This window comes from Crinia signifera, chromosome 6 (assembly GCF_055691185.1).
Source record: "Crinia signifera chromosome 6, ASM5569118v1, whole genome shotgun sequence".
Lineage (NCBI taxonomy): Eukaryota > Metazoa > Chordata > Amphibia > Anura > Myobatrachidae > Crinia > Crinia signifera.
In genome coordinates, this window is record NC_139222.1 from 293923748 (window position 1) to 293945500 (window position 21753).

General features: G+C 43.2%; 1 protein-coding gene across 1 annotated transcript in view; it reads left to right on the forward strand.

The window, feature by feature from the left end:
- The first annotated feature begins 5695 nt into the window (after nucleotides 1-5695).
- The window catches only part of VAX1 (ventral anterior homeobox 1), a 39098-nt gene continuing 23040 nt past the window's right edge, over nucleotides 5696-21753 (forward strand). Inside the window, exons 1-2 of the mRNA XM_083149945.1 lie at nucleotides 5696-6462; nucleotides 9205-9392. Of these exons, the coding sequence (XP_083006071.1) occupies nucleotides 6132-6462; nucleotides 9205-9392 (519 nt within the window). The 5' untranslated portion in view covers nucleotides 5696-6131. The remainder of the gene's footprint in view (nucleotides 6463-9204; nucleotides 9393-21753) is intronic.

The following is a 21753-nucleotide window of genomic DNA, read 5'->3' on the forward strand; positions in this document are numbered from 1 at the left end:
CCCAACAGCCCTCACTAGATGCCCTCCTGTGTGACTCCTGCCCACCAGCTCTCACTACGTGCCATATGTGACTCCTGCCCACCATCCCTCACTAGATGCCCCCCTGTGTAACTCCTGCCCACCAGCCCTCACTAGGTGCCCTCCTGTGTGACTCCTGCCCACCATCCATCACTAGGCGCCCCCTTGTGTGACTCCTGCCCACCAGCCCTCGCTAGGTGCCCCCTGTGTGATTCCTGCCCACCATCCCTCACTAGGTGCCCCCTTGTGTGACTCCTGCCCACCAGCCCTCGCTAGGTGCCCCCTATGGGACTCCTGCCCACCATCCCTCACTAGGTGCCCCCTTGTGTGACTCCTGCCCACCAGCCCTCGCTAGGTGACCCCCTGTGTGACTCCTGCCCACCATCCCTCACTAGGTGCCCCCTTGTGTGACTCCTGCCCACCAGCCCTCACTAGATGCCATCCTGTGTGACTCCTGCCCATCATCCCTCACTATGTGCCCACTTGTGTGACTCCTGCCCACTAGCCCTCACTAGGTGCCCTCCTGTGTGACTCCTTCCCAAATGACCTCACTAGATGCCCCCATGTGTGACTTCTGCCCAACAGACCTCACAATGTGCCCCCTGTGTGACTTCTGCCCAACAGCCCTCACTATGTGCCCCCTTGTGTGACTTCTGCCCAACAGCCCTTACTATGTGCCCCCCTGTGTGACTCCTGCCCACCAACCCTCACTAGATGCCATCCTGTGTGACTCCTGCCCACCAGCCCTCACTAGGTGCCCCTCTGTGTGACTCCTGCCCACCATCCCTCACTAGTTGCAACCTTGTGTGACACCTGCCCACCAGCCCTCACTAGGTGCTCCCTTGTGTGACTCCTGCCCACCATCCCTCACTAGATGCCATCCTGTGTGACTCCTGCCCACCAGCCCTCACTAGGTGCCCCTCTGTGTGACTCCTGCCCACCATCCCTCACTAGTTGCAACCTTGTGTGACACCTGCCCACCAGCCCTCACTAGGTGCTCCCTTGTGTGACTCCTGCCCACCATCCCTCACTAGATGCCCCCTTGTGTGACTCCTGCCCATCAGCCCTCACTAGATGCCCCCATTGTGTGACCCCTGCCCACCATCCCTCACTAGGTGCCCCCTTGTGTGACTCCTGCCCAGCATCCCTCACTAGATGCCCTCCTGTGTGGCTCCTGCCCATCAGCCCTCACTAGATGCCCCCTTTGTGTGACTCCTGCCCACCAGCCCTCACTAGGTGCCCCCCTGTGTGACTCCTGCCCACCATCCCTCACTAGATGCCCTCCTGTGTGACTCCTGCCCACAAGCCCTCACTAGATGCCCCCTGTGTGACTCCTGCCCATCATCCCTCACTATGTGCCCCCTTGTGTGACTTCTTCCCACCATCCCTCACTAGGTGCCCCCCTGTGTGACTCATGCCCACCAGCCCTCACTAGGTGCCCCACTGTGCGACTTCTGCCCAACAGCCCTCACTAGATGCCCTCCTGTGTAACTCCTGCCCACCAGCCCTCACTAGGTGCCCTCCTGTGTGACTCCTGCCCACCATCCCTCACTAGATGCCCTACTGTGTGACTCCTGCCCACCAGCCCTCACTAGGTGCCCCCCTGTGTGACTCCTGCCCACCATTCCTCACTTGATGACATCATGTGTGACTCCTGTCTACCATCCCTCACTAGGTGCCCCCCTGTGTGACTCCTGCCCACACGCCCTCACTAGGTGCCCCACTGTGCGACTTCTGCCCACCAGCCCTCACTAGGTGCCCCACTGTACGACTTCTGCCCAACAGCCCTCAATAAGTGCCCCCCTGTGTAACTCCTGCCCACCAGCCCTCACTAGATGCCCCCCTGTGTAACTCCTGCCCACCAGCCCTCACTAGGTGCCCCCCTGTGTGATTCCTGCCCACCATCCCTCACTAGGTGCCCCCTTGTGTGACTCCTGCCCACCAGCCCTCGCTAGGTGCCCCCCTATGGGACTCCTGCCCACCATCCCTCACTAGGTGCCCCCTTGTGTGACTCCTGCCCACCAGCCCTCACTAGGTGCCCCCTTGTGTGACTCCTGCCCAACAGCCCTCACTATGTGCCCCCCTGTGTGACTCCTGCCCACCAGCCCTCACTAGATGCCATCCTGTGTGACTCCTGCCCACCAGCCCTCACTAGATGCCCCCTGTGTGACTCCTGCCCATCATCCCTCACTATGTGCCCCCTTGTGTGACTCCTGCCCAACAGCCCTCACTATGTGCCCCCCTGTGTGACTCCTGCCCACCAGCCCTCACTAGATGCCATCCTGTCTGACTCCTGCCCACTAGCCCTCACTAGGTGCCCTCCTGTGTGACTCCTGCCCAACAGACCTCACTAGATGCCCCCATGTGTGACTTCTGCCCAACAGCCCTCACAATGTGCCCCCTGTGTGACTTCTGCCATACAGCCCTCACTATGTGCCCCCCTGTGGGACTCCTGCCCACCAACCCTCACTAGATGCCATCCTGTGTGACTCCTGCCCACCAGCCCTCACTAGATGCCCCCCTGTGTGACTCCTGCTCACAAGCCCTCACTATGTGCCCACTTGTGTGACTCCTGCCCACAAGCCCTCACTAGGTGCCCTCATGTGTGACTCCTGCCCACCATCCCTCACTAGGTGCCCCCCTGTGTGACTCATGCCCACCAGCCCTCACTAGGTGCCCCACTGTGCGATTTCTGCCCAACAGCCCTCACTAGATGCCCTCCTGTGTAACTCCTGCCCACCAGCCCTCACTAGGTGCCCTCCTGTGTGACTACTGCCCACCATCCCTCACTAGATGCCCTACTGTGTGACTCCTGCCCACCAGCCCTCACTAGGTGCCCCCCTGTGTGACTCCTACCCACCATCTCTCACTTGATGCCCTCATGTGTGACTCCTGTCTACCATCCCTCACTAGGTGCCCCCCTGTGTGACTCCTGCCCACCAGCCCTCACTAGGTGCCCCACTGTGCGACTTCTGCCCACCAGCCCTCACTAGGTGCCCCACTGTACGACTTCTGCCCAACAGCCCTCACTAAGTGCCCCCCTGTGTAACTCCTGCCCACCAGCCCTCACTAGATGCCCCCCTGTGTAACTCCTGCCCACCAACCCTCACTAGGTGCCCCCCTGTGTGATTCCTGCCCACCATCCCTCACTAGGTGCCCCCTTGTGTGACTCCTGCCCACCAGCCCTCGTTAGGTGCCCCCCTATGGGACTCCTGCCCATCATCCCTCACTAGGTGCCCCCTTGTGTGACTCCTGCCCACCAGCCCTCACTAGGTGCCCCCTTGTGTGACTCCTGCCCAACAGCCCTCACTATGTGCCCCCCTGTGTGACTCCTGCCCACCAGCCCTCACTAGATGCCATCCTGTGTGACTCCTGCCCACCAGCCCTCACTAGATGCCCCCTGTGTGACTCCTGCCCATCATCCCTCACTATGTGCCCCCTTGTGTGACTCCTGCCCAACAGCCCTCACTATGTGCCCCCCTGTGTGACTCCTGCCCACCAGCCCTCACTAGATGCCATCCTGTGTGACTTCTGCCCACTAGCCCTCACTAGGTGCCCTCCTGTGTGACTCCTGCCCAACAGACCTCACTAGATGCCCCCATGTGTGACTCCTGCTCACCAGCCCTCACTATGTGCCCACTTGTGTGACTCCTGCCCACCACCCCTAACTAGGTGCCCCCCTGTGTGACTCCTGCCCACCAACCCTCACTAGATGCCATCCTGTGTGACTCCTGCCCACCATCCCTCACTAGGTGCCCCCCTGTGTGACTCCTGCCCACCAGCCCTCACTAGGTGCCCCCCTGTGTGACTCCTGCGCACCAGCCTTCACTAGGTGCCCCCCCTGTGTGACCCCTGCCCACCATCCCTCACTAGATGCCATCCTGTGTGACTTCTGCCCACCAACCCTCACTAGGTGCCCCCCTGTGTGACTCCTGCCCACCAGCCCTCACTAGGTGCCCCCCTGTGTGACTCCTGCCCACCAGCCCTCACTAGATGCCATCCTGTGTTACTCCTGCCCATCATCCCTCACTATGTGCCCACTTTTGTGACTCCTGCCCACCAGCCCTCACTAGATGCCATCCTGTGTGACTCCTGCCCACCAGCCCTCACTAGATGCCCCCTGTGTGACTCCTGCCCATCATCCCTCACTATGTGCCTCCTTGTGTGACTCCTGCCCAACAGCCCTCACTATGTGCCCCCCTGTGTGACTCCTGCCCACCAGCCCTCACTAGATGCCATCCTGTGTGACTTCTGCCCACTAGCCCTCACTAGGTGCCCTCCTGTGTGACTCCTGCCCAACAGACCTCACTAGATGCCATCCTGTGTGACTTCTGCCCACTAGCCCTCACTAGGTGCCCCCCTGTGTGACTTCTGCCCAACAGCCCTCACAATGTGCCCCCTGTGTGACTTCTGCCCAACAGCCCTCACAATGTGCCCCCTGTGTGACTTCTGCCCAACAGCCCTCACTATGTGCCCCCCTGTGTGACTCCTGCCCACCAACCCTCACTAGATGCCATCCTGTGTGACTCCTGCCCACCAGCCCTCACTAGATGCCCCCCTGTGTGACTCCTGCTCCCCAGCCCTCACTATGTGCCCACTTGTGTGACTCCTGCCCACCACCCCTAACTAGGTGCCCCCCTGTGTGACTCCTGCCCACCAACCCTCACTAGATGCCATCCTGTGTGACTCCTGCCCACCATCCCTCCCTAGGTGCCCCCCTGTGTGACTCCTGCCCACCAGCCCTCACTAGGTGCCCCCCTGTGTGACTCCTGCGCACCAGCCTTCACTAGGTGCCCCCCTGTGTGACCCCTGCCCACCATCCCTCACTAGATGCCATCCTGTGTGACTCCTGCCCACCAACCCTCACTAGGTGCCCCCCTGTGTGACTCCTGCCCACCAGCCCTCACTAGATGCCATCCTGTGTGACTCCTGCCCATCATCCCTCACTATGTGCCCACTTGTGTGACTCCTGCCCTCTAGCCCTCACTAGGTGCCCCCTGTGTGACTCCTGCCCACCATCCCTCACTAGGTGCCCCCCTGTGTGACTCCTGCCCACCAGCCCTCACTATGTGCCCACTTGTGTAACTCCTGCCCACAAGCCCTCACTAGATGCCATCCTGTGTGACTCCTGTCCACCAGCCCTCACTAGGTGCCCTCATGTGTGACTCCTGCCCACCATCCCTCACTATGTGCCCCCCTGTGTGACTCCTGCCCACCAGCCCTCACTAGATGCCATCCTGTGTGACTCCTGCCCACCAGCCCTCACTAGATGCACCCCTGTGTGACTCCTGCTCACCAGCCCTCACTATGTGCCCACTTGTGTGACTCCTGCCCACAAGCCCTCACTAGATGCCATCCTGTGTGACTCCTGCCCACCAGCCCTCACTAGGTGCCCTCATGTGTGACTCCTGCCCACCATCCCTCACTAGGTGCCCCCCTGTGTGACTCCTGCCCACCAGCACTCACTAGGTGCCCCCCTGTGTGACTCCTGCTCACCAGCCTTCACTAGGTGCCCCCCTGTGTGACCCCTGCCCACCATCCCTCACTAGATGCCATCCTGTGTGACTCCTGCCCACCAACCCTCACTAGGTGCCCCCCTGTGTGACTCCTGCCCACCAGCCCTCACTAGGTGCCCCCCTGTGTGACTCCTGCCCACCAGCCCTCACTAGATGCCATCCTGTGTGACTCCTGCCCATCATCCCTCACTATGTGCCCACTTGTGTGACTCCTGCCCTCTAGCCCTCACTAGGTGCCCCCCTGTGTGACTCCTGCCCACCAGCCCTCACTAGGTGCCCCCGTGTGTGACTTCTGCCCACCAGCCCTCATTAGGTGCCCCCCTGTGTGACCCCCTGCCCACCAGTGCTCTGGTCAGGACTGATGCAGGAGAGCAGACCTGGGATTGGCACAGGAGCTGACAATCCAATGACTGTGACTGAACAAAGGACAGTTCTGCTCTCCCCAGTGCCGGGGTCTGAGTGATGGTCACACACCAATCAGTTCCTCCTTTCCTCTCCTGATTGGGGACAGACTCGGAACCCTCCATCTACAATGTGATATATGGGAGCCGGGAATTAGCGCAATCAGTGCAGCAGCCAGTGCGCGACCCCCGTGTGATGCGCAGTAATGAGGCAGCATTAGCGCAGTTACTGCTCACTCTGCACTGGGCAGCGGCAGGAGTCGGCACTCTGCATCGCGTCTCCCGGACACCCCGCACTTTGCGCCACATGTTAGATAAGGCGCACAGCATGGACATTCGGTGCAACAGCAGCGCAGAAGAAAACAGCAGGATCTCCAAACCTGGGCACAGGGAAGACTCCCAAGTGCCCCTCACCACCTCCTACCTGAAGGAGCAGCAGGGCACTTTCCCGGCTCCTGGAGCCTCTGACAGCTGCGCCAAAGCCAAGAGCGCCGATCCGGATTACTGCAGGCGGATCCTGGTCCGAGGTAACTGCCGACCCCATGGGCGACCCCGTTATACCTGCCCCATATACCTGCCCCTGTGCCCTAATACCTTCCCCATATACCTGCCCCTGTGCCCTAATACCTTCCCCATATACCTGCCCCTGTGCCCTAATACCTGCCCATATACCTGCCCCGGTGCCCTAATACCTGCCCCATATACCTGCCCCTGTGCCCTAATACCTTCCCCATATACTGTACCTGCCCGTGTGCCCATGTACCTGCCCCGGTGCCCTAATACCTGCCCCATATACCTGCCCCTGTGCCCTAATACCTGCCCCATATACCTGCCCCGTGCCCTAATACCTACACCATATACCTACTCTTGTGCTCTAATACCTGCCCCTGTGCCCTAATACCTGCTCCATATACCTGCCTCTGTGCCTTAATACCTGCCCCATATACCTGCCCCAGTGCCCTTATACCTACTCTTGTGCTCTAATACCTGCCCCTGTGCCCTAATACCTGCCCCATATATACATGCTGCTTTACCCTTATACCTACCCATATATACCTCCCCCTGTGCCCATATACCTGTCCCTGTGCCATAATACCTGCCCCATATACCTGCCCCTGTACTCTAATACCTGCCCCTGTGCCCTTATACCTTCCCCATGTACCTGCCCCTGTGCCCTAATACCTGCCCCATATATACATGCTGCTTTACCCTTATACCTACCCATATATACATGCCCCTGTGCCCATATACCTGCCCCTGTGCCCTAATACTTGCCCCATATACCTGCCCCTGTGCCCTAATACCTGCCCCATATACCTGCCCCAGTGCCCTTATACCTACTCTTGTGCTCTAATACCTGCCCCTGTGCCCTAATACTTGCCCCATATACCTGCCCCTGTGCCCTAATACCTGCCCCATATACCTGCCCCAGTGCCCTTATACCTACTCTTGTGCTCTAATACCTGCCACTGTGCCCTTATACCTGCCCCATATACCTGCCCCTGTGCCCTAATACCTGCCCCTGTGCCCTTATACCTTCCTCATATACCTGCCCCTGTGCCCTATACACCTGCCCGTGTCACATTATACCAGCAACTGTCACTATATACCTGCCCCTGTCCCCATTTCCCAGCCCCTATATACCAGTCTATGGCCCTATATACCTGCCCCTATCACTATATACCTGCCCCTATCACTATATACCTGCCCCTATCACTATATACATGCCTCTCTCACTATATACCTGCCCCTATACACCTTCCCCAGTCACTATATACCTGTCCCTGTCAATATATACCCACCTCTGTCACTATATACCTGCCCCTATATACTTGCCCCTGCCACTCTATACCTGCCCCTTGCCCTATATATTTGCCCCTATATACCTGCTCCATTATACCTGCCCCTGTCACTCTATACATGCCCCTTGCCCTATACACTTGCCCCTGTCACTATATACCTGCCCTTGTTACTATATACCTGCCCTTATATACTTGCACCTGTCACTCTATACCTGCCCCCAGCCCAATATATTTGCCCCTATATTCATGCCCCTATATACCTGCCCCTATCACTCTATAACTGCCCCTGGCCCTATATATTTTCCCCTATCACGCTATACCTTCCCCTGGCCCTATATACCTACTCCTATATACCTGCCTATATCCCAGCATTACCATTACTTATTCACTCCCGGCGGCATTATTTGCACATTCCCTTATGTATTATGTTCCGTGTCGGGATAATAGCGATTAGGGTGTCGGGTGGCCCAGTTATCATATGTTCCCAGCCAGGTAAGGAGGAATATGTATACATTTGTTTTATATCACTGAATAATCAGCCAAAATGAAACGCTAATATCAATATAATATAATTAATATATCAATATAATAACTCTGCTATAATAACATCTTGCATTAAGTGGTGGTGGGTTTAGACCCTAAGTAATGTACTGATGGGAGCAGGACCCCAGTAATATAATAATGTAGCACAGGACCCCAGTAATATAATAATGTAGCACAGGACCCCAGTAATATAATAATGTAGCACAGAACCCCAGTAATATACCAAATATCCAAGGAATCCCAGCAATGTAGTGATGTATATTCCCAGAAATGTTCTGAGAAAGCCAGGACCCCAGCAATGTAGTGATGACCCCTTGGACCCCCGGTAATGTTCTAAGGACACCAGGAATACAGCAATGTATCAATGACCCCTTGGACCCCCGGTAATGTTCTAAGGACACCAGGACCACAGCAATGTATCAATGACCCCTTGGACCCCCGGTAATGTTCTATGGACACCAGGACCACAGCAATGTATCAATGACCCCTTGGACCCCCAGTAATGTTCTATGGACACCAGGACCACAGCAATGTATCAATGACCCCTTGGACCCCCGGTAATGTTCTATGGACACCAGGACCACAGCAATGTATCAATGACCCCTTGGACCCAGAGTAATGTAGAGAGGAGTCTATGTGCCCCTCAGAAATGATTCACGGAGCCTTAGACAAAAAGCAATGTAATGAGAAGCTTATAGTCCACAGTAAAGTAGTGAGAACCTCAGGTGCCCCCAGAAATTTAGTGAGAAGCCCATGGGCTCCCCAGCACTGTAGTGGGAGTCTTAAAGCTCCCAGCAAGTAGTTTGGAGTCTAAGACCATGAGCAGTGTTGTGTTGGACCCATGGAGCCAGCTGAAGGGCTTGGCTGGCATGTTAGATCTTGCTGATTATTTTCATCCTTGTGACTCCTGCCTGTGTTTTCCAGATGCCAAAGGCTCCATCCGGGAGATTATTTTGCCGAAAGGGTTGGACCTAGACCGACCCAAGAGGACTCGGACATCATTCACTGCAGAGCAGCTATACCGGCTAGAGATGGAATTTCAGAGGTGCCAGTATGTGGTGGGTCGAGAGAGGACAGAACTGGCCAGACAGCTCAACCTTTCTGAGACCCAGGTATAGTACCTTCACCTGGAGCTATTTCATGGATAAACATGCACCTCATACCTCCACTTGGATATACATACATCCTGTACCCCCACCTAGATATACATCCACTCCTTACCTCCTCCTGCGTATACCTACATCCCATACCTCCACCGGGATAAACATGCACCTCATACCTCCACTTGGATATACATATATCCTGTACCCCCACCTAGATATACATCCACTCCTTACCTCCTCCTGCGTATACCTACATCCCATACCTCCACCGGGATAAACATGCACCTCATACCTCCACTTGGATATGCATACATCCTGTACCCCACCTAGATATACATCCACTCCTTACCTCCTCCTGCGTATACCTACATCCCATACCTCCACCGGGATAAACATGCACCTCTTACCTCCACTTGGATATGCATACATCCTGTACCCCACCTAGATATACATCCACTCCTTACCTCCTCCTGCGTATACCTACATCCCATACCTCCACCGGGATAAACATGCACCTCTTACCTCCACTTGGATATGCATACATCCTGTACCCCACCTAGATATACATCCACTCCTTACCTCCTCCTGCGTATACTTACATCCCATACCTCCACCGGGATAAATATGCACCTCATACCTCCACTACAATTACATATTTGTTCTATAATGGCTCTATTGTACCTGAAAACAATATTGTATATTTGATCTCACAGCTTACGTGCAGCTAAGTGGATCAAAGACATCTGATCCCAAGAGTCTGTGACAAGTAGTGGTGCGTCTGAGTGGTGTTATAGCTGTACGCTGTGTATATTTATTATTGACCGTTTCTTATATAGCGTAGCAGATATATTACTTACACCAGCGCTAGCCTGCTATAGCTATATGCTGGGTATATATACACACACACACACACACACACTGTATATGGGATTTTATTTTCACACATATACTAGAATTCTATACATCCTCTGAGTTATGTATATACACGACTGTGTGTGTGTGTGTGTGTGTGTGTGTGTGTGTGTGTCTCCTCTGCCGTTTGTCATGCATATACTGTACGATACGGTCCTTGGTGTACTGATAACCAGCTACTCCTGGTTCCAGTCTGATATATGGGAAGTTCTCGGGACCTGTGATGTGTAAATGTGTTATATTACATGATAGCATATGATGATGGGAATTACCTGTATGTAAATGTTGTAACTGGAGTTTATAGAAAGCTGTGTTTATATATATATATATATATATATATATATATATATATATATATATATATATATATATAGATATATAGATAGATAGATAGATAGATAGATAGATAGATAGATATGAGATAGATAGATAGATAGATAAATAGATAGATAGATATGAGATAGATAGATAGATAGATAGATAGATAGATAGATAGATAGATAGATATGAGATAGATAGATATGAGATAGATAGATATGAGATAGATAGATAGATAGATAGATAGATAGATAGATAGATAGATAGATAGATAGATAGATAGATAGATTTATATATATTTATTGAATTGAGTGTAAAACATGCGAGTCCAGTATATAATGTACAAATGTAATAGAATCATTGCCTGTGTCTCTGCTGTGTAACATATTTTATTATCTAATGCTGTCTAGAAATATAGTTCTAAACTTTTTATGTAATGTGTAGATGTATCTTATTTTAATTTAACTAGATCTAGACTTTATAAAGACCTGTGAATATTATATATTTGAGTATACAAATAGTATTGGATTATTATTTATCTACAGGATTTACAGTATAATGCAGTTATAGAATATAATATGTCAGATTACAGTATAATGCAGTTATATATACTATGTCAGATTACAGTATAATGCAGTTATATATACTATGTCAGATTACAGTATAATGCAGTTATAGTATATACTATGTCAGATTACAGTATAATGCAGTTATATATATACTATGTCAGATTACAGTATAATACAGTTATATATACTGTCAGATTACAGTATAATACAGTTATAGTATATACTATGTCAGATTACAGTATAATGCAGTTATAGTATATACTATGTCAGATTACAGTATAATACAGTTATATATACTATGTCAGATTACAGTATAATACAGGTGTATATATACTATGTCAGATTACAGTATAATACAGTTATATATACTATGTCAGATTACAGTATAATACAGTTATAGTATATACTATGTCAGATTACAGTATAATGCAGTTATAGTATATACTATGTCAGATTACAGTATAATACAGTTATATATACTATGTCAGATTACAGTATAATACAGATATATCTACTATGCCAGATTACACTATAATACAGTTATATATACTATGTCAGATTACAGTATAATACAGTAATATATATTATGTCAGATTACAGTACAGTATAATACAGTTATATATACTATGTCAGATTACAGTATAATACAGTTATATATACTATGTCAGATTACAGTACAGTATAATACAGTTATATATACTATGTCAGATTACACTATAATACAGTTATATATACTATGTCAGATTACAGTATAATACAGTTATATATACTATGTCAGATTACAGTACAGTATAATACAGTTATATATACTATGCCAGATTACAGTATAATACAGTTATAGTATATACTATGTCAGATTACAGTATAATACAATTATATATACTATGTCAGATTACAGTATAATGCAGTTATAGTATATACTATGTCAGATTACAGTATAATACAGTTATAGTATATACTATGTCAGATTACAGTATAATGCAGTTATAGTATATACTATGTCAGATTACAGTATAATACAGTTATATATACTATGTCAGATCACAGTATAATACAGTTATATATACTATGTCAGAATACAGTATAATACAGTTATATATACTATGTCAGATTACAGTACAGTATAATACAGTTATATATACTATGCCAGATTACACTATAATACAGTTATATATACTATGTCAGATTACAGTATAATACAGTTATATATACTATGTCAGATTACAGTACAGTATAATACAGTTATATATACTATGCCAGATTACACTATAATACAGTTATATATACTATGTGAGATTACAATATATTACAGTAATATATACTATGTCAGAATACATTATAATACAGTTATATATACTATGTCAGATTACAATATAATACAGTAATATATATTATGTCAGATTACAATATATTACAGTAATATATATTATGTCAGATTACAGTACAGTATAATACAGTTATATATACTATGTCAGATTATAGTACAATACAGTTATATATACTATGTCAGATTACAGTACAGTATAATACAGTTATATATTATGTCAGATTATAGTATAATACAGTTATATATACTATGTCAGATTACACTATAATACAGTTATATATACTATGTGAGATTACAATATAATACAGTAATATATACTATGTCAGATTACAGTATAATATAGTTATATATACTATGTCAGATTACACTATAATACAGTTATATATACTATGTGAGATTACAATATAATACAGTAATATATACTATGTCAGATTACAGTATAATACAGTTATATATACTATGTCAGATTCCAATATAATACAGTAATATATATTATGTCAGATTACAGTATAATACAGTTATATATACTATGTCAGATTACAGTACAAAACATATATAAATTATTAAATGTATTTATGTGTTTATAATATAATGTATCCTAAAAATGATTTTGATCTATTCCCCTATACTTATAAGGTGTTTATACTATACTTTTATACTCTATTATGTGGTGCGTGTTTGTATATATATACATATAGATAGATATAGACAGATATATAGAAAGATAGATATATAGATAGCCAAGGTGCCTTCAAGTTATGAAGAAGGGGCTAGTGCCTCGAAACGTCGGGCTATTTGATGTGACACTTTTTTGTATTTTAAATACACTTTTTTTTGCAAACTCCGAGAGTGCCGCCTCTTGTATCCTAAGGCTATCTATTGAATGTTTGGAAGGCACCATTGTCCCTTGAATAGGAAGCACGAGTGCCGACCGATTCTGCTTATGCATATATAGATATATATAGATAGAAAGTTATTCTATAATTTCTGTAATGTGGAAATAGAATATTATATACTGGTGTATTATAAGTTATTCTATAATATCTGTAATGTGGAAATAGAATATTATACACTGGTGTATTATAAACTATTCTATAATATCTGTAATGTGGAAATATAATATTATATACTGGTGCATTATAAGTTATTATATTATATACGTAATGTGGAAATATAATATTATATACTGGTGTATTATAAGTTATTCTATAATATCTGTATAATATCTGTTATTCTATAATATCTGTAATGCTATATAAGAAACTGTAAATAAATAAATAAAATAAATAATAATGTGGAAATAGAATATTATATACTGGTGCATTATAAGTTATTCTATAATATCTGTAATGTGGAAATAGAATATTATATACTGGTGCATTATAAGTTATTCTATAATATCTGTAATGTGGAAATAGAATATTATATACTGGTGCATTATAAGTTATTCTATAATATCTGTAATGTGGAAATAGAATATTATATACTGGTGCATTATAAGTTATTATATTATATACGTAATGTGGAAATATAATATTATATACTGGTGTATTATAAATTATTCTATAATATCTGTTTAATATCTGTTATTCTATAATATCTGTAATATAGAAAAAGAATATTATATTCTGGTGCATTATAAGTTATTCTTTAATATCTGTATAATATCTGTTATTCTATAATATCTGTAATATGGAAATAGAATATTAAATACTGGTGCATTATAAGTTATTCTATAATATCTGTAATATGGAAATAGAATATTATACACTGGTGTATTATAAGTTATTCTATAATATCTGTAATGTGGAAATAGAATATTATATACTGGTGTATTTTAAGTTATTATATAATATCTGTAATGTGGACATAGAATATTATATACTGGTGCATTATAAGTTATTATATTATATCTGTAATGTGGACATAGAATATTATATACTGGTGCATTATAAGTTATTCTATAATATCTGTAATGTGGACATAGAATATTATATACTGGTGCATTATAAGTTATTCTATAATATCTGTAATGTGGAAATAGAATATTATATACTGGTGCGTTATAAGTTATTCTATAATATCTGTAATGTGGACATAGAATATTATATACTGGTGCATTATAAGTTATTCTATAATATCTGTAATATGGAAATAGAATATTAAATACTGGTGTATTATAAGTTATTCTATAATATCTGTAATGTGGAAATAGAATATTATACACTGGTGTATTATAAACTATTCTATAATATCTGTAATGTGGAAATATAATATTATATACTGGTGCATTATAAGTTATTATATTATATACGTAATGTGGAAATATAATATTATATACTGGTGCATTATAAGTTATTCTATAATATCTGTAATGTGGACATAGAATATTATATACTGGTGCATTATAAGTTATTCTATAATATCTGTAATGTGGAAATAGAATATTATATACTGGTGTATTATAAGTTATTATATAATATCTGTAATGTGGAAATAGAATATTATATACTGGTGCATTATAAGTTATTATATTATATCTGTAATGTGGAAATATAATATTATATACTGGTGCATTATAAGTTATTATATTGTATCTGTAATATGGAAATAGAATATTATATACTGGTGTATTATAAGTTATTCTATAATATCTGTAATGTGGACATAGAATATTATATACTGGTGCATTATAAGTTATTCTATAATATCTGTAATGTGGAAATAGAATATTATATACTGGTGTATTATAAGTTATTATATAATATCTGTAATGTGGAAATAGAATATTATATACTGGTGCATTATAAGTTATTATATTATATCTGTAATGTGGAAATATAATATTATATACTGGTGCATTATAAGTTATTCTATAATATCTGTAATGTGGACATAGAATATTATATACTGGTGCATTATAAGTTATTATATTATATCTGTAATGTGGAAATAGAATATTATATACTGGTGCATTATAAGTTATTATATTATATCTGTAATGTGGAAATAGAATATTATATACTGGTGCATTATAAGTTATTCTATAATATCTGTAATGTGGAAATAGAATATTATATACTGGTGCATTATAAGTTATTCTATAATATCTGTAATGTGGAAATATAATATTAAATACTGGTGCATTATAAGTTATTCTATAATATCTGTAATGTGGACATAGAATATTATATACTGGTGCATTATAAGTTATTCTATAATATCTGTAATGTGGAAATAGAATATTATATACTGGTGCATTATAAGTTATTCTATAATATCTGTAATGTGGAAATAGAATATTATATACTGGTGCATTATAAGTTATTCTATAATATCTGTAATATGGAAATAGAATATTATATACTGGTGCATTATAAGTTATTCTATAATATCTGTAATATGGAAATAGAATATTATATACTGGTGCATTATAAGTTATTATATTATATCTGTAATGTGGAAATATAATATTATATACTGGTGCATTATAAGTTATTCTATAATATCTGTAATGTGGACATAGAATATTGTATACTGGTGCATTATAAGTTATTATATTGTATCTGTAATATGGAAATAGAATATTATATACTGGTGCATTATAAGTTATTCTATAATATCTGTAATGTGGAAATAGAATATTATATACTAGTGCATTATAAGTTATTATATTATATCTGTAATGTGGACATAGAATATTATATACTGGTGCATTATAAGTTATTATATTATATCTGTAATGTGGAAATAGAATATTATATACTGGTGCATTATAAGTTATTCTATAATATCTGTAATGTGGAAATAGAATATTATATACTGGTGCATTATAAGTTATTTTATAATATCTGTAATATGGAAATAGAATATTAAATACTGGTGCATTATAAGTTATTCTATAATATCTGTAATGTGGAAATAGAATATTATATACTGGTGTATTTTAAGTTATTATATAATATCTGTAATGTGGAAATAGAATATTATATACTGGTGCATTATAAGTTATTCTATAATATCTGTAATGTGGACATAGAATATTATATACTGGTGCATTATAAGTTATTCTATAATATCTGTAATGTGGACATAGAATATTATATACTGGTGTATTATAAGTTATTATATAATATCTGTAATGTGGAAATAGAATATTATATACTGGTGCATTATAAGTTATTCTATAATATCTGTAATGTGGACATAGAATATTATATACTGGTGCATTATAAGTTATTCTATAATATCTGTAATGTGGAAATAGAATATTATATACTGTTGCGTTATAAGTTATTCTATAATATCTGTAATGTGGACATAGAATATTATATACTGGTGCATTATAAGTTATTCTATAATATCTGTATTGTGGAAATAGAATATTATATACTGGTGCATTATAAGTTATTCTATAATATCTGTAATGTGGAAATAGAATATTATATACTGGTGTATTTTAATTTAGTCTGTAATATCTGTAATGTGGAAATAGAATATTAGGTACTTGTGAGTTATCCGGGCGTCCGATTTTTTGATTGTATGCCTTAAGTTAAGGCATACAATCAGATGCGATGCGATGCGATATCGCATCGCATCGCATCGCATGCGACCATCGGATGCGATGACCCGATTTTTCCATAGGAATCAATGTTAAAATGATTCCTATGGAAAAAGGGGTCCTTTTCATACCCCTACTATCCAAGTGGGCATGGAGTTGGATATAAACCTGTGGCGAGCGTAGCGAGCCACCGAGCCCGAAGCGTGGCGAGCGAAGCGAGCCCCGCGAGGGGACGGTACTCCGTGTCCCCTCGCGGGGCTCGCTACGCTCGCCACGCTTCGGGCTCGGTGGCTCGCTACGCTCGCCACAGGTTTATATCCAACTCCATGCCCACTTGGATAGTAGGGGTATGAAAAGGACCCTTTTTCCCATTGAATTCCATGTTAAAATGGACTCAGTCCATTTTAACATTGATTCCTATGGAAAAATCGGGTCATCGCATCGCATCGCATCCGATGGTCGCATGCGATGCGATGCGATGTCCCGATCCGACCCGATTTCAAAATCGGACGCCCGGATAACTCACAAGTACCGAATATTATACACTGGTGTATTATAAGCATACATCGAGTCCCTTTGCACATATATATATATATATATATATATATAGGGCAATGCGGTCCGGCACTCGCTCCTCTCTGTCAACTGCCCCGGTGCCCGACAAGCGGAGATGGTGTAGAGGTAAAGAATCAGGCTGGCACTCGAGGGTCTTGGGTAAAAAACAGTGTATTCACAGCAAATAAGCTCCAACGTTTCGGGAGCTTGACAAAGGGGCGCAGCCCCCGAAACGTTGGAGCTTATTTGCTGTGAATACACTGTTTTTTACCCAAGACCCTCGAGTGCCAGCCTGATTCTTTACCTCTATATATATATATATATATATATATATATATATATATATATATATATATATACATGAGAGGTCCACCTATAGGTCTATACTAACTAGAATATATGTGTCGGGTAACATATACCCTTCTGTACAGTACCGTACATTTACATGCTATTTAAGTATTTTCTCGTCATTAGCTCTCTTTAAATAGCAAGGATAAATGTATTTTGATACGCACACACATATGTATATACAGTATATATATATATATATATATATATATATATATATATATATATATACACAACAAACGTAAGAAAAGGGGCGCCCAATAGTACAGTATCATCCAGTAACATTTTATATATAAAACATAGACGTGTACGACATGCGTACCATAAAATTCATCAGTGGTGGACTAAAAACCACTTGGTATAAAACAAATTCCACACTGGCAGTACACGAACAACGGAGTGTGGCTGTATACAGCACTCACAGATCTACCCGGAACAGCAGTATCATTTGTTTAGCATTTCCCGGCTCCATCCGTGCCACAGCTCCTACTCCTGATTTCGTCAGTTAGGCCACGTCCTTACGCGTTTCGTCATGGATTTCGTCAGCGGGGTGCACAGTGTTTATACAGCCATACTTTGTTGTTCGTGTACTGCCAGTGTGGAATTTGTTTTATACCAAGTGGTTTTTAGTCCACCACTGATGAATTTTATGGTACGCATGTCGTACACTTCTATGTTTTATATATTTATTATTTATTTATTAACAGTTTCTTATATAGCGCAGCATATTCCGTTGCGCTTTACATAGGGGACAGTGATACAACAAAACAGGGTATTTACAGACAGTCAAAATGTAGGAGGGCCCTGCTCGCAAGCTTACAATCCATAGGGAAATAGGCATTGATACATAAGGAAAGATACTGTATTCTTTATTGCATCGATTCCACCAGAACGCGAGGTTCTATGACTGGTTCTGGAATTTCATAAGCTTGCCGGAAGAGATGAGTTTTTAGGGAACGCTTATATATTACATTTTACTGGAAGATACTGCACTATTGTGCGCCCCTTTTCTTATGTTTGATGTAGATTGCTTGTGGTGACCTTGTGGGTATCAAGGTAAAAAACCAGGGAGCAGCGTTCCACATGCTTGAAAAATCAAGAGACTATTGGAGAGAATATCAGAGACTCTTAAGTGATTTCTTGCAGGTGTCAGCGCACCCACTCCAAATTGTGTGTGATATAGATATATATATATATATATATATATTACAGTATTATCTGTAAAGTGGGAATACTGTCCACCGTAGTGTATGCTGTTACATACTGTAAGATATACTCCTATATAATAATTACCATATCTATAATGTCAATATAGAATATTATACACTGTTCTAGTGTAAGGTTACGATTATTATTATCTGTAATGTGGATCATTATAGTGTTATATAAGTTATCATGTTCTGTCAGGATGATCTGTGTAGTGGGTACAGAATATAATAGTGTGTACATTATCTGTGTCTGTAATAATGCTCTTCAAGAATGGATATACACTAGAATAGTATATAAGGTATACTGTAATAGCTATCTGTCAAATGGATATACGATTTTATAGTACAGGTATAAGTAGTATACATCAGGCCCAACTGCACATCTCAATCACATGCACACGCTTTTACACATGAACACGCTTGCACACACGCACACACTTGCACGAACGCACACCTATCGGAGTTATCTGTGGATATCCTCTGCGTTATACACATAGATTGCTGCTTTTTTACTCTACGTGGCTCCCACCTGGATCACACAAATCAGATTACAATATAATACTGTATATACAGCACACTGTTTTATATGTATATATATATATATGCATGAACAACTGCCCTAATATCTGGTATTATGTACAGGAGATTTCAGCTTTCTCATACAGACTGTAGTCATACATAAACCTCCAATACAGTGTGACAGTGGTGACAGTGCAGTCATACAGGATATCACCTCCTCTACAGTGTGACAGTACAATCATACTGGATATCACCTCTCCGACAGTGTGACAGTGCAGTCATACAGGATATCACCTCCTCTACAGTGTGACAGTACAATCATACAGGATATCACCTCCTCTACAGTGTGACAGTGCAGTCATACCGGATATCACCTCTCCTACAGTGGGACAGTACAGTCTTACCAGATATCACCTCCTCTACAGTGTGACAGTGCTGTCGTACAGGATATCACCTCCAGTACAGTGTGATAGTACAGTCGTACAGGATTTCCCCTCCCCTACAATGTGACAGTACAGTCATACAGGATATCACCTCCTCTACAGTGTGACAGTACAGTCATACCAGATATTACCTCCTGTACAGTGTGACAGTGGTGACAGTGCAGTCATACAGGATATCACCTCCTCTACAGTGTGACAGTACAATCATACTGGATATCATCTCCTCTACAGTGTGACAGTGCAGTCATACAGGATATCACCTCCTCTACAGTGTGACAGTACAGTCATACCGGATATCACCTCTCCTACAGTGTGACAGTGCAGTCATACCGGATATCACCTCTCCTACAGTGTGACAGTACAGTCATACTGGATATCACCTCTCCTACAGTGTGACAGTACAGTCATACCAGATATCACCTCCTCTACAGTGTGACAGTGCAGTCATACCGGATATCACCTCTCCTACAGTGTGACAGTACAGTCATACTGGATATCACCTCTCCTACAGTGTGACAGTACAGTCATACCGGATATCACCTCCTCTACAGTGTGACAGTGCAGTCATACCGGATATCACCTCCTCTACAGTGTGACAGTACAGTAATACAGGATATCACCTCCAGTACAGTGTGATAGTACAGTCGTACAGGATTTCCCCTCCCCTACAATGTGACAGTACAGTCATACCAGATATCACCTCCTCTACAGTGTGACAGTGCAGTCATACCGGATATCACCTCTCCTACAGTGTGACAGTACAGTCATACCAGATATCACCTCCTCTACAGTGTGACAGTGCAGTCATACCGGATATCACCTCTCCTACAGTGTGACAGTACAGTCATACTGGATATCACCTCTCCTACAGTGTGACAGTACAGTCATACCAGATATCACCTCCTCTACAGTGTGACAGTGCAGTCATACCGGATATCACCTCTCCTACAGTGTGACAGTACAGTCATACTGGATATCACCTCCTCTACAGTGTGACAGTACAGTCATACCAGATATCACCTCCTCTACAGTGTGACAGTGCAGTCATACCGGATATCACCTCTCCTACAGTGTGACAGTACAGTCATACCGGATATCACCTCTCCTACAGTGTGACAGTGCAGTCATACCGGATATCACCTCTCCTACAGTGTGACAGTACAGTCATACCGGATATCACCTCCTCTACAGTGTGACAGTGCAGTCATACCGGATATCACCTCCTCTACAGTGTGACAGTACAGTAATACAGGATATCACCTCCAGTACAGTGTGATAGTACAGTCGTACAGGATTTCCCCTCCCCTACAATGTGACAGTACAGTCATACCAGATATCACCTCCTCTACAGTGTGACAGTGCAGTCATACCGGATATCACCTCTCCTACAGTGTGACAGTACAGTCATACCAGATATCACCTCCTCTACAGTGTGACAGTGCAGTCATACCGGATATCACCTCTCCTACAGTGTGACAGTACAGTCATACTGGATATCACCTCTCCTACAGTGTGACAGTGCAGTCATACCGGATATCACCTCTCCTACAGTGTGACAGTACAGTCATACCGGATATCACCTCTCCTACAGTGTGACAGTACAGTCATAC